Source organism: Leucoraja erinacea, chromosome 4 (assembly GCF_028641065.1).
Source record: "Leucoraja erinacea ecotype New England chromosome 4, Leri_hhj_1, whole genome shotgun sequence".
NCBI classification, from domain to species: domain Eukaryota; kingdom Metazoa; phylum Chordata; class Chondrichthyes; order Rajiformes; family Rajidae; genus Leucoraja; species Leucoraja erinaceus.
In genome coordinates, this window is record NC_073380.1 from 32,263,539 (window position 1) to 32,277,600 (window position 14,062).

General features: G+C 44.0%; 1 protein-coding gene across 4 annotated transcripts in view; it reads left to right on the forward strand.

Annotated features, from left to right (window-relative positions):
• pde7a (phosphodiesterase 7A) overlaps positions 1 to 14,062 on the forward strand; it is a 101,476-nt gene that overhangs the window by 16,770 nt on the left and 70,644 nt on the right. For 3 of the 4 annotated variants that reach the window (XM_055633971.1, XM_055633970.1, XM_055633975.1), the window contains one exon: positions 13,464 to 13,526. The exons of the other annotated variant lie outside the window; for it this stretch is intronic. In XM_055633971.1, the coding sequence (XP_055489946.1) occupies positions 13,464 to 13,526 (63 nt within the window). The remainder of the gene's footprint in view (positions 1 to 13,463; positions 13,527 to 14,062) is intronic. 4 annotated transcript variants of the gene reach the window in all.

Consider the following 14,062-nt stretch of genomic DNA (forward strand, 5'->3'; position numbering starts at 1 on the left):
GTTCTTGACTCCATTTCACAGCAAACTATTTTCTCTGGATTCACCATCACCGTTCATTAAAAGATGATCTCATCAATACTAATCTTTGAAAAGCAGGCCCTTGCCCTAACCTTTCAACTCTTTGATTGTACTTGATACATCCCATTCTCACTGGCGCTGGACTTAACTCATTTCCTTTGCATGCTTCTTACTGGCAGGCAAAGGCAAGGTTTTAATGTTACAAGGCATTGGTCCTAGTGAGTTGCTGAATTTTCATGCAAAGGGACCTTGAACAAAATATTTGGCTCGTAGAAATTGACTGCAACAGGTCTTTAAAGGTGCTGATCAATTTATGGTTAGTTATCTTTAGACTTTTGATATTTTAAATGTACAATGGAAGATTATTGTGTTTGGAATCTCCAAACACATTTGATTGTCTTGTAGCTTTTGTACAAGAATTTGTGATTAAATCATTTGGCAACAAATATTGACACAGTGGCAAGACCATAGTTTTGGTCCAAGGTTCAATCCTAATCTTGGGTGATGTCTACATGAAGCTTCCATGTGTTTCCTTCCAATTTATCACATTAAGTACTGGGTGTTGCTGACTAGCAAAGAATTCCAAAATTGACATGTGAAAGAGAATGTTTCAGGACTACAAGAATATCAAGGAGTGGCGGAATGTTAATGATGTGATTACTCTACCCGGGAGCTGGCTTGGATTAATGAGCTGAAAATAATCATATAGAGCTCCATCTGTTCAAATTGTGTTCGCTGATGGCTAAAATTGCCAGGCAACACCTTCTTCATCTTTTTAAATCTTCTTGAACGGGGACGCAACCTTTTCCTTGTCGTGTCTCTGTTTCGCTGGGGTCTAACATCGTGGAGCTGGCGGCCTTCAACTGGAATAGATCCGAGTGGAGCCTGTGGACTTACCATCACGGAGCTGGCTGACTTTGGAGGCTGTGGTGGCGCTGTGGCTGCGACCCGACTTCGGAGGCTTCGGCCACAGGCCCTGTGGATGTTAACATCGGAAGCTCGCAGGTAGGAGACAGACTTTTCGGGAGCTCCCGCAACGGCAACTTCACTCGCCCCTAATCGCGGGGTTTGGAATCGGCCCATCACAGGGCTTTTCATCGCACGGCTTAATCAGCCGCAGGACTTACCATCACCCGCTGGGGGCTTTAACATCAAGAGCCTCGATTACATCGACGCAGCAGTTTGATTGCCTGACTGCGGGAGAAGAACAGGGAAGAGATAAGACTTTTGTCTTCCATCACAGTGAGGAGGTGTTTGGAGATTCACTGTGATGGATGTTTGTGTTAAACTGCGTTAATTGTGGGGGTTTTTTGCAGTTCTGACTGCAGGGAACGAAATTTCATTCAAACTTTTGTTTGTTTGAATGACAATAAAAAAGGCATTCTATTCCAAGGAATGTATTACTTCATTGCTAGCCAATCCTTTGAACCCAATGGCATAGCACTGACTTTCTGAAGGGAATGTTTGGATGCATTCTTCATCGGTCCTCAAGTTTGTGTTGGCGAAATCTAATGTACTAATAGTTAATGTTTGCTGATATTTTGGGGAAGCTTAAGAACTTATTTCAAACTGTTTTAAATATTCTTTTTGAGAATTTTTTTAAATTTATTAAATAATCTTATGGCCTTTGACAGCCAGTGAGTTGCCTGAAAATGGAAGTGTGTATGGCTCGGGACTGTAGCTATAGTGTCCAGGTGTGTAGGAAAGAACTGCAGATGTTTAAATCAAAGGTAGACACAAAATGCTGGGGTAACTCAGCGGGACAGGCAGCATCTCTGGAGAGAAGGAATGGGTTACGTTTTGGGTCGAGACCTTCAGCCTAGAGTGTCCAGGTAGCAGATTGTCCAGAATGATCCACATCTAACTAACATCCTCGTTATGTTTCAAAGCATTCCTAATCCAATTAACTATAACTGTAACTATAACTAAGATCTTTCAATTCATCAAATTAGGGTAACCATAATCCAATCTTCTATCTACTTAATATGTCATAGCATTAAAACACAGCAAATACTACTTAGAATATGTTGAATAGCCCTGTTTAGAATAATAAAAGAACAGAATGTCGATGAGTCATAAAAAATATATTTCCATTATGAGTTTTCTAGGTATCTGCAATGCTGAAGAATTTCAATGGTATAATTGTGAATAGAACATCATCAAATTCTACAGTACCACAAACCTCACCTCCAATAATATCTTTAGATTAAAAAAATTTAAACATTTGATTTAAATGAAATGTAAGCATGAATTTGTGGTTCTGTTCAGTGTATGAGCAACAAGGACATTTTATCTGCCAAAGTATGCCCCTTTGTCGTATTTTGAAACTTAGGGTGTGGCAATGCAAAACTTGTTTACAGCTTCAATTGCAACTGGGATTTTGTTTTAGCCATAACATTTTGTTCCCTACATGGTATTTGATGATTAGTTAGTTCTGTCTTTGCCTACAAAATGCATTTGTGTCCACTGTCACTATATTGAAGGTTGAAGTCCATATGTACTTGATATTACCGGAAATACATAGTACAGGCAGATTCTGATGTCATTTGTTGCCAGCTCAATCATTTCGAGCTTAATACTCTGACTTGTGTCATAATTTTAACCTCTCACAATGTTCAGCTTCCTGACTTTGCAAGTGTTAACATGCTAGGGTGGAGTGTGGTTTACAATTAATAGTTACCTATGACGTACCACACCATGGCTATGCTATTCCTCATACTCTATGCATTGGTGTGTGACCATAGGCAGCAGAACCTGTGGGCCAATGTTGAATATCCTACTTGTAGTTTTACCAACATTCTGCAGGGGCACACGGGCTGCTGCACACACCTGCAATTCAATGCAAAAGAGTCTGCTGCACACACCTGCAATTCAATGCAAAAGAGGCTACTGGTGATGAGAGAACTGGTAATGATGTGTCAATGTATGTGTGCGGGGAGATGGTGGTGGCGCTGCGAATCGGCTGCTCTGCCAGCATCGTGTTCATTATTTCGACTTTTGTTTTTTTTGGTGTGTCTAAATGTTAGTTTAGGTGTCTCTTGGTGTGTCTCGTGTTGAGGGGGGGGGGGGGGGGGGGGAAGGGGGGAACTGCATTTGGTCACCTCCTCGACGGAGAGGCGACTTTTTCCATATCGCCTCCCTCGCGGCCTAACAGCATGGATTGGAGCGGCCTTTCCCAGAGTCGACCAAGAGCTTCAGCAGCAGGCTGAATTTTTCCATTGGATTTTTCCATTGCGGAGCGGGCGAACCCTTGCTGGGGGACGCCAGACAGGAGTGCTCCGATCACTGACCTGGTGACTTTGGCATCATGGGGCTGTGGTCTGCAGAGCTTCTAGCCCCGGGTGTGGTGTGGACTTACCCTGGGATCCCTTGCCGGGATCGCCAGAGAAGAGCTCCAACCGCCGGCCTGCGGTCTATAGCATCCTGAAGTCTCCGGTAGAAAAGTGACGATTTTGGCACTCCAAGTCGTGGAGTGTATTTGACCATCCCGATGTAGGAGGTTTGATCATCCCGACGAGAGGCGTGTACATCGGGCCATCCATAGCGGTGATTGCGGAGCGTTTATGGTCCCGACCATGGATGAACAAAGGAGGACGGACTGAACTTTGTTGCCTTCCACCACAGTGAAAAATGCTGTGGGGACCTGGGGTGGAGGGTATTGCACTGAGTAGTTCCCTGCAACCTGTTTCTCTCGCGGTTCACAGACTCGCCAGCCCCCTGCCACTTTTGCGGGCTGGAAGAGTGTGTACCACGTGTATGTGGAGTGCGTGAGGCTGCAGCCACTGTTTGAATAACTAAAGGGGCTGCTCCTTGCCTTCTGGCTGCACTTCACACCCACCATCCTCATCTTTGGACACCCTGTGCGTAGGGGAGAGGGTAGGGGTGAAGATGTCCTGGTTAGGTTGCTCCTGGGCCTGGAGTCACGGTATTGCATCTTCAATAAAGATTCTGCGAGTCACGGTGCCAGGCGGTGGAGGGTTTTACCCGAGCTGGCTGCCTGCCCCTTTTCCGGGGTTGCGTCCATGCCCGGGTGGGGTTAGAAAGGGAATATGCCCTGTCCACGGGCACCCTGGGGGAGTTCCGGGACCACTGGGCTTTGCAGGATGTTGAATGCATCCTCAATAAAGATTAAAACATAGTTGTATAGTAGTTTATTAAGGATATTTTTGTTTGTATTGTATTATGGTGGTGGGTTCTGGTTTGTTTTATTGTAGTGTAATATTTTTTAATAATTGAATACATTTTTTGATTTAAAAAAAACAAAACAAAAAAACTAAATTGCTGTGGTGGATGTTTGTTAAATTCTATTGTGTATTGTGTGTTCTTTTTAAGTGTATCGCTGCTGGCAAATTCATTTCACCGCACCTTCGGGTGCATGTGAAGACTAAAATGGACTTTGACTTTGCAAAGTGCACACTGAAAGCCAATTGCTTTTTGGAATATGGGAATTTGGTGTGCTGGATGGATGTTCCTGCTGCCTGGACTTTAAGTATAGCACACTCACACGTTAAAAAAGGTTGCATTCTCAGAAAACCACTCATATCATGATTTTCTGTAACTCCATCCATCGACAACATTTGTAGTTCCTGTTGCATTTTGTTTCGTTTTGTTCAATCTCGTAAATTCTGTAAAAGCAAATTTTTATTCTGTCTCACTTTTTATTTCGCACTTCTAAATTCTAAAAGAGCAAGTTTCTGTTACCTGAGCCGCTGTAGCAATGGGTGTACACTACTTAACAGAGTGGATGTTAAGATGGTGGTGAGCTGTATGCTACACAAAATTGTCATGTTGAGGCCATAGATTTTGCTCATCGTTTAGCTGATAACAATGAAAGGGCAATAAAGCCTATTTGAGCACCACCTTCACTGCTGGATTATCTGTGAATCTCTTGGGTTATTATCTTCAAATTCCACTGTTCCACAAACCTCGCCTCTAATAATATCTTTAAGTGGTTGCTTAATTCCCTGACGGCACATACATACTGCATGATACATACAGTGTATCGTGAGTCTTGCGTGGGAACGTTTTAACTCAGCTGGCAGGCAGCAGCAGATTGTCGCTCCCTTCAGTTTCACCCCACCTACACCCCTCTGCTTCCCGGCCATGTGTGTGATCCCTCCCCTCTCCAGTTCCCCGCCCATTGCACCGGCGCGGGGGCTTTGCACTGTCTTCACGTCGGCGATGCCAGCATACAATGCCAGTCACCGGAGACGTCAGGACCAACGGGACACCGACCCCCAGGCCCACTGCAAGCACGGAGATCCCAGAGACCCACAGCCAGCAGCAGCCCAGCCCCGTTCCAACTCCAGAGGAACACGCTCCCCGTAGGGACAGAAGCTGATGGTGTGCAAGGTGCGTCTTGTTCTTGGGGTTGCAGATGAGGGGGCGCAGCTCGGGCTGTGACGTCTCCGGCCGCCCACCTGTACAGGAGCTGAGACTGGGAACTGTACCGCCCTTGCAGGTGAGCAGGAGAGTGGAGTTGTTTGCAGTTGCAGAGGGAGGGGGCAAGAGCGGTACAGTTCACAGTCTCAGCTCTTGTCCAGGGGGGTGGCCGGAGACGCCAGGACCAACGGGACACGCTCCCCGTAGGGGCAGAAGCTGATGGTGTGCAAGGTATGTCTTGTTCTTGGGGTGGCGCAGCTCGGGCTGTGGGCCAACTGCCATTTGTCGCCGTAGCGGCCCATCGGGGAGCGGATTCCTCTGGCGTTGGAGGGACAGGGAGACACAGCGGCTTTTGAGAATGGTGGGCAATCACTTCCAAAGTTCTGCCCACACAGTCAGTACACCTCTCCTATACTTGTCTCCCACACTAAGATTATCTCGCAGAGAATGATCCCAGCCTAACCCTCCCTATTCTCTCCTATTCTGCAAGAAAAAACTACATTGAAGACTCAAACTCGCGATCGAGTAACTGCCGGGATCGAGGCGCAAATTCGTGATCTTGCGGATATGAGCCGAGCACTGTACCACTGAGCCAGCCGTTAAAATCTACGCTAAAAACCTTCCAATCCGAAAGCCGAAAAATTCCGAATTACGAAAAGTGTCTGGTCCCAAGGCTTTTGGTTAAAAGGTTGTGCACCTGTACTAATATTTCAAACAAATTCTCAAGCAAAATCATCATATTTGAGTGCTTCCTATGCCTGTGTAGGTCCTTGTGCTGCCAAGAAGCCTTCCCCATACAGCATGACAGGCAACTTTCAATAAGAGATGGGGCACATGACTTTGACCCAACTCCAGCAATGGTTCTTGCAGGCCTGGCTTTGGATGTCATCACTTTGGCAAGCTGAGAGACACGTCATGAGTTTGTTAGAAATGCAGCTGTGAGAAGATATTTGGCATTCTACATAAAAGTATTTTTTTACTCTTGCCAATTTTTCACACTGTTGAAACAATTTCACGAGTTTCCGCATTTCCCCGAGCACGAGCCGCTACAAGACATCCACGAGCTCCGACATACCCGCTACGTGCATTCTACGTACTTACCACGAGTTTGATTTTTTTTTAAACTCGGGAGAGCTCTTGGGTAAATTTGCATCGTGGGACAGGGCCTTTACAGATTTGTAGGAAAAAACCAACCTTGCTCATTGGCTGGCATCTGCATTAAAAACCTGAGACTGATTATTATTTGGCTCCTGATTGTTGTTTTAATGGAGTTTGTACAAAGGACCTGTGTCAAATTCTTAGCTGACCCTTCATGCTCCTTGACATTGACATACCTATCTCAAAGCCTCCATGCTTTTGTTGTGAAATAGCCATGAACTGCTTCCTTGCTGCTTTTGAAATATTTAATTGAATCATTGATAGCAGAACTTGTGCAAGCTTGCTTTCCAAATACTTGGTACCTAATCTGTGTGTACTTTTGGCTCTCAAAACTCGAATCAAATAGAATATTAGCATGCTCGGTATTCATGATGTTTTAACTTTCAACATGTTCTTTAATTCTCTTTCATTTCAGAGGTATGTGTAGTTTTGCTATTAGGGGTGCTGCATTGATGGCAGCCTCTGTCTTTCTGTCTTTTTTAAAAAAATTAGTCAGTTTTAAAAAGTTTGTTTTGGAGATTTCTTTAGTTTTTCTACGTGGGGGAGGGGGGGTAGGGCAAGGGGGAAACTGTTTCCCAGTCACTTCCTGGCGAGGACGTGACTATTCTCCGAGTCGCATCCTCGCCCCCCCCCCCCCCAGGGCCTCGCGGTCTACCACTTGTATTGGAGCGGCCGGGTCCTGCCGGGGACCCAGACCAGAGCTTCAACAGCGGAAGTGCAGCGCTGGATACATCGCGGAGCAGGCAATTGCTTACCTGGATCGCTGTTGAAGCTCTGGAGTGTTGCGCCTGCTGCTTTAACATCGGAGCTTTGCTTCCAGCGCGGGCGGTGCTAACTTCAACATCGTGGAGTCCTGGGGCCCTTTGCCGAGGGCAGCCAGCTTTGAATCTCCGCCCAGCGCGACCTGTGGACTTTGGGAGCCACGGACTCCGGTAAGAAGTGGCCGATTCGGAGGTCCAAGCCGCTAAGGATGTTCTCCAGTCCTGACGCAGGACTTCCAACACCCCAGCGAGTGGGCCTGAACATCGGGTCGCCCGTAGCGGCGACAGCAGGGGGTTCAGGTGCCCCCCGACCACCGGAGTACAACAGAGGAGGATGACTGAATTTTGGAGCCTTCCCTCACAGTGGGATACTTTGATCCTGCTGTGTGGGGATGTCTGTATGGCGACCACACATTTCACTATGCCAATTGGTTTATTTTTTTATTACCTCAGAGTATACTACATTTTTTTGATTTTGAAGGATTATTATTTTTATGCTTTAAATGTATTACATGTTCCTATTAATTTGTCCCCACTAGTTATTTCTGCACAGTGATTAACAGCTAATTATAATTTATGCTTTTTACTTTGCTCAGTAAGATGTGTTAAGTCTCAATAGACAATAGGTGCAGGAGTGGACCATTCGATGTGATCATGGCTGATCATCCCTAATCAGTATCCCATTCCTGCCTTCTCCCCATATCCCCTGACTCTGCTATCTTTAAGAGCCCGATCTAACTTTCTCTTGAAAGTATCCAGAAAACTGGTCTCCACTGCCCTGTGAGACAGAGAATTCCACAGACTCACAACTCTCTGTGTGAAAAATTGTTTCCTCATCTCCATTTTAAATGGCACCCCTTATTCTTAAACTGTGGCTCCTGGTTATGGACTCCCCCAACATTGGGAACATGTTTCGTGCCTCTAGAGTTTCAAAACCCTTAATCTTATATGTTTCAATAAGATACCCTCTCATCCTTCTAAATTCTTCCAGAGTATACAAGCCCAGCCACTCCATTCTCTCAGCATATGACAGTCCCGCCATGCCTTGTAAACCTACGCAGCACTCCCTCAATAACAAGAATGTCTTTCCTCAAATTAGAGGACCAAAACTGCACGCAATACTCCATGTGTGGTCTCACTAGGGCCCTGTACAACTGCAGAAGGACCTCTTTGCTCCTATACTCAACTCTTGTTATGAAGGCCGACATGCCATTCGCTTTCTTCACTGCCTGCTGTACCTGCATGCTTACTTTTATTGACTGATGAACAAGGACCCCCAGATCCCGTTGTAGTTCCCCTTTTCCCAACTTGACACCATTTAGATAATAATCTGTTGAAATCTCCGATAACAACCGTAGCATTACCTTTACGACATGCCAATTTTAACTCTTGACTCAACTTGCACCCTATATCCAGGCTACTGTTTGGGGACCTGTAGATAAGTCCCATTAGAGTATTTTTGCCCTTACAATTCCTTAGTTCTATCCATACTGACACCACATCTCCTGTTTCAATGCCACCCCTTGCAAGGGACTGAATTTCATTCCTCACCAACAGAGCTACCCCACTCCCTCTGCCCACCTGTCTGTCTTTTCGATAGGAGGTATATCGTTAAATATTTAGTTCCCAGCCTGCAGCCATGTCTCTAATTCCCACAACATCATACTTGCCAATTTCTAACTGAGCCTCCAGCTCGTCCACTTTATTTCCTATACTTCGCGCATTCATGTACACCACTTTAAATTTGGTATTCACCTCCCCTCTCGCACTGCCCACAATTGGCCCTGACCTTACACTCTAATCCGTTCTCGAACTTTCATTCCGATTAATTAGGGGGCCTTTTGTAACTTCCCTGTACTCGCTTCCCCTTTAACTCCATCTTTATACTCCCAATTTGTCAATCGTTGGCTGAGCAGCACTGCACATCTATTATACGCAGAGCACAATTTAGAATTTCTCTGAAAAGAAAATCGTACTGTGTACCTGACTAAATCCTTTGACTTTTTTTCTTCCTCTAATGTCAGCTGTAGATTCATGCCAGTGGTCAAAAAACTCCTAATGCAGTCCAGTAATTCTACTTGAGGTGTTCTCTTATTGAAGGAAAAATAACATTTTCAGTCATTCAAAGAGTTTAATGCCCGATTTCATGACCTTTCATTTGTCACAAAACTATCAAATTTATTTTTATTTTCCTAAATACCTGTACTACCAAATCTCTTAATTTACTTCACGGCAATGCTTTATAAAGCTTGACTGTCAATTGAATGAGAATTGAAAATGAAGCCCTATTTTCTCCTTTATGATCTATACAGAGTGCTCTGGGTGCTTTCTGATTTTTTAAATTATTATTTTCTGATCCTTATCAACAACTGCATTATGCAACAACACTACTAAACAACAAATACACTGTGATTTGTGGTAACAGTACAAATTTTGTCAGCTTCTTATTCCTTTTCAACTTTTTCTATTCCCCTCTGTTTTTCCTCTTTGTTTAGTTCATTTTTTCCCCCATTTCCCACCCTTTCCAAAGATCTAGTTTTCTAGAATGTTAATCTCTGATCTGTGCCAAAATAGTATTCTAGCCTCTAATCTTTGCTACATATTAGCCATTAATTAAAAATTGTGTTTTGTTCAGATTTTTATTTGAAATTGTTTTTATCTTACCATAATGAAGCGTGTGGAATTTGCACATTCTCCCTGTAACACATGTTTAAGAAAGAACTGCAGATGCTGGAAAATCGAAGGTAGATTAAAATGCTGGAGAAATTTAGCAGGTGAGGCAGCATCTATTGAGCGAAGGAATAGGTGACGTTTCGGATCGAGACCCTTCTTCAGACCCTTTTCCCCAGATGTCACACGCCTTGGTACCTTCAACAAAGTCCTTTTGAAAATCCAGGTGTATTAAGCCCACTGTGTTGTGTACCTGTCATGCTTTTATTTTAATTCGGTGAAGTTTGCCAAGGAAATGTGTTATTGAACCAAAATATCTAAACAACTGCAATGACAATAAAATGTTGACTTTGTTGCAAGTCCTATCTAATCAAAACACAAGACATTCTATATAAGAAGGAACTGCAGATGCTGGATTATCCTGAAGATAGACACAAAATGCTGGAGTAACTCAGTGGGTCCAGTCAGCAGCTCTCGAGAAAAGGAATAGGTGATGTTTCACGTTGAGAACACCGAATCAGACTGATAAAGAGTCTCAACCTGAAATGTCACCTATCCTTTTCTACAGAGATGCTGCCTGACCCGCTAAGTTACTCCAGCATTTTGTGTCTATCTACAAGACATTCTATGATGGTCAATCTTCATGTGGCAACCTTCGGGCATCCTATCCTTGGAAATCTGGGTGAAAAGCAAATGATAAATTATGAGATTAGTAGGGGGGTGGGTGTTGATGGATTGGATATATTTGAATTACGTGCCATAATGTATAAGGTGATAATGATTGATCTGGTGGAGGTATTGATTGGAAGGGAATTTGTATGGTGGGGTAGAATGCCCCACCACTTCTGCCAACTAGGAAGATCGAGGAGTCGAGGGCATGTTTATGCAATTAGAACAAAAAGAATTCCTAGATGTCTCGTGTTGCCTCAGTAGATCATTGTTTCATTCAATGAAACAGTTAAGTACAAATGACGGGAATTAATGTTAATAGATGAAGCTGAAGGTAGGAGATTAGGATTAGAGTTAAACACCATAGCTCCAACAGGGCCAAAGTATGGCAGTAATGTTATCTTGGCATATTTTTTAATCACATTTTAAAAAGTTGGGTCCCGTCTCCTCAACCCCACACACGCACACCATCCCACACACACACACGCACACCATCCCACCCACACGCACACCATCCCACCCACACGCACACCATCCCACCCACACGCACACCATCCCACACACACACACACACACACACACACACACACCATCCCCCACGCGCGCACACACACGCATCATCCCCCATGCACACTAACTCCCTCCCCTTGATATTATATTAATATTATTCATTCGCTCCTTTTACCCCATCTCCTGCCCTATCCACTCACGCTTAACCCCCAACTGTGCAGGCGCTGCTAGAAGGAGCAGAAATTGAAGGATGGGGGGGGGGGGGGTGGTGCGGCGTCACAGGGGAGGGCTGGTTCCCGAACGCAATACTCCACCACTCGCCCATAAGTCCCAATATTTACCACTCACTGGAGAGGGAGGGGGGCAGAGATAATAGCCTGATGACTGTGGGGAAGTAGCTATTCCTGAACCTGGTCGTTACAGTCTTCAGGCTCCTGTACGTTCTACCTGAAGGTAACAGGGAGATGAGTGTGTGGCCAGGATGGTGTGGGTCTTTGATAATACTGCCAGCCTTTTGAGACAGCGACTGCGATAAATCCCCTTGATGGAAGGAAGGAAGGACAGAGCCGATGATGGACTGGGCAGTGTTTACTACTTTTTGTAGTCTCTTCCTCTCCAGGGCGCTCAAGTTGCCGAACCAAGACGCGATGCAACCGGTCAGCATGCTCTCTACTATGCACCTGTAGAAGTTGGAGAGAGTCCTCTTTGACAAACCGACTCTCCGTAATCTTCTCAGGAAGTAGAGGCGCTGATGTGTTTTCTTGATAATTGCATCAGTGTTCTTGAACCAGGAAAGATCTTCAGAGATGTGCACGCCCAGGAATTGGAAGCTCTTGACCCTTTCAACCATTGACCCGTTGATATAAACGGGACTGTGGGTCCCCATCTCACTCCTTCCAAAGTCCACAATCAGTTCCTTGGTTTTGCTGGTGTTGAGGGCCAGGTTATTGTGCTGGCACCATATGGACAGTTGCTCAATCTCTCTTCTATACTCGGACTCATCCCCATCAGTGATACGTCCCACAACAGTGGTGTCGTCAGCGAATTTGATGATGGAGTTCGCACTATGACCGGCTACGCAGTCATGAGTATAGAGTGAGTACAGCAGGGGGCTGAGCACGCAGCCTTGGGGTGCTCCCGTGCTGATTGTTATCGAGTCTGACACATTTCCACCAATACGAACAGACTGTGGTCTGTGGATGAGGAAGTCGAGGATCCAATTGCAGAGGGATGCGCAGAGACCCAGTTCTGCGAGTTTGGTAACCAGCTTGGAGGGGATGATAGTATTAAATGCCGAGCTGTAATCAATGAATAACAGCCTGACATATGAGTTTTTGTTGTCCAAGTGGTCCATAGTGGAGTGGAGGGCCAGCGAGATCGCATCCACCGTTGATCTGTTGTGGCTTCAATGCAGAGCCCTGTTGGTGGGGGGGGAGGGCGGTTGGGCCACATATCTCGCAGCTCGTGGCAAACAGTGGGGCTGCGCGTTGAAAATTATGCGCAGCTTGTGTGAGGAGCAGAGGCATTGTGATGTTATTCAGCTCGCTTCAGCAAGTTAGATTTTAAAAAATATGTCAGATTGGTGACATGAACAATTTTAGTAAGAAAACTCGGGAAATAATGAATCAAATGTTCGGATATGGGAAATTTTTGGAATCATGAGGTAAATCTCTACTGGAATATGTAAACATTTCACTGTTACTGCGTCGGGTTTTCGAGGAGATGTGAATCAAAGAAAAAGTTCAAGCAAGCAAACACACAAGTAAACATCCAAGGTCAGAGTTTTTATAATAATAAAGATTATAGGTTATATGGTTATTTAGTAACCATTAGTTAACATAGAGGGTTATATCTCATTATTATTAATTATTAAATATTGATTGTTAGATGCTTGGGCAATATACTTCCGAATTATATTTAAAGAGTGCATCTTATAAGTGTGATTTCAGCAAAAAAAAAAACACTGCAGGTAAAGCATGACATTGCAAAGGCCAATCAGCAGAACTCTTGAGAGAGATTTCATGTGAATGTATCATCCAACTAGTTAAAGCTTTGTTTCTGTTGTGTGGTTGATGTTTTAAAGCTTAATATTTGGTGGTTGTTTTGTAGTTGTGTTATTGTCAAGCTTGTACATCAATATGAATGTGTCAATTGATTGACATAAAGGTGTCTTGTTAAAATGTATAAGAACCTGAAATTTTCCACTGTAGAAAAGAACTTTTGGGAAAATAATGCGGCTACAAATATATTGGATGCTTGATATTGTACTACCTACTTTTTTTAATTTTCTTATAGACCTTCACAAACTCTTCTAACCTTTGGATCCCTTCATCTGGGTGGGAAGAACGATTCTTGGAGGTACTATTGTAGTGTTTGTGTTTGTGTATGTGTATATGTATCTGCATATATAAGAAGCTGAGTGGTTTTTCAAAAGTGTACACACATTAACTTTCTCCATCATAAATTGGTATATTTATATGGAAATGTCTCAACAGTGTCGACGTAAGTAAAATTGCTACCATGGCACTAATGCCTGTAGAACAGATTTACATGGACATTTTTGTACAAATATAGGTAAGGGAAATGTTAAAAGTCCAATGTTTGACTAATAAAAAGGGCAGGAGTTCAATTTTGTATGGATCACTTCATCCGCTTCCCTGTAATCTTCCCTTTACTTCCATCATGATTCTGTACACTGCCACAGGAAATAAATCATACACGTGTACAATATTATCAGCAAAATATTAAAGTCTCCTTTTACATTATATTTAATGCAATTGAACTTGTAGGATAAATGCATGGTAATCTCTGCCATTGCATTGACATTATTTTACCTCTCTCCTATCTGCCTTGATATTTGATTTGCACATAAAATGTGCTTGCCCCTGGCAAGA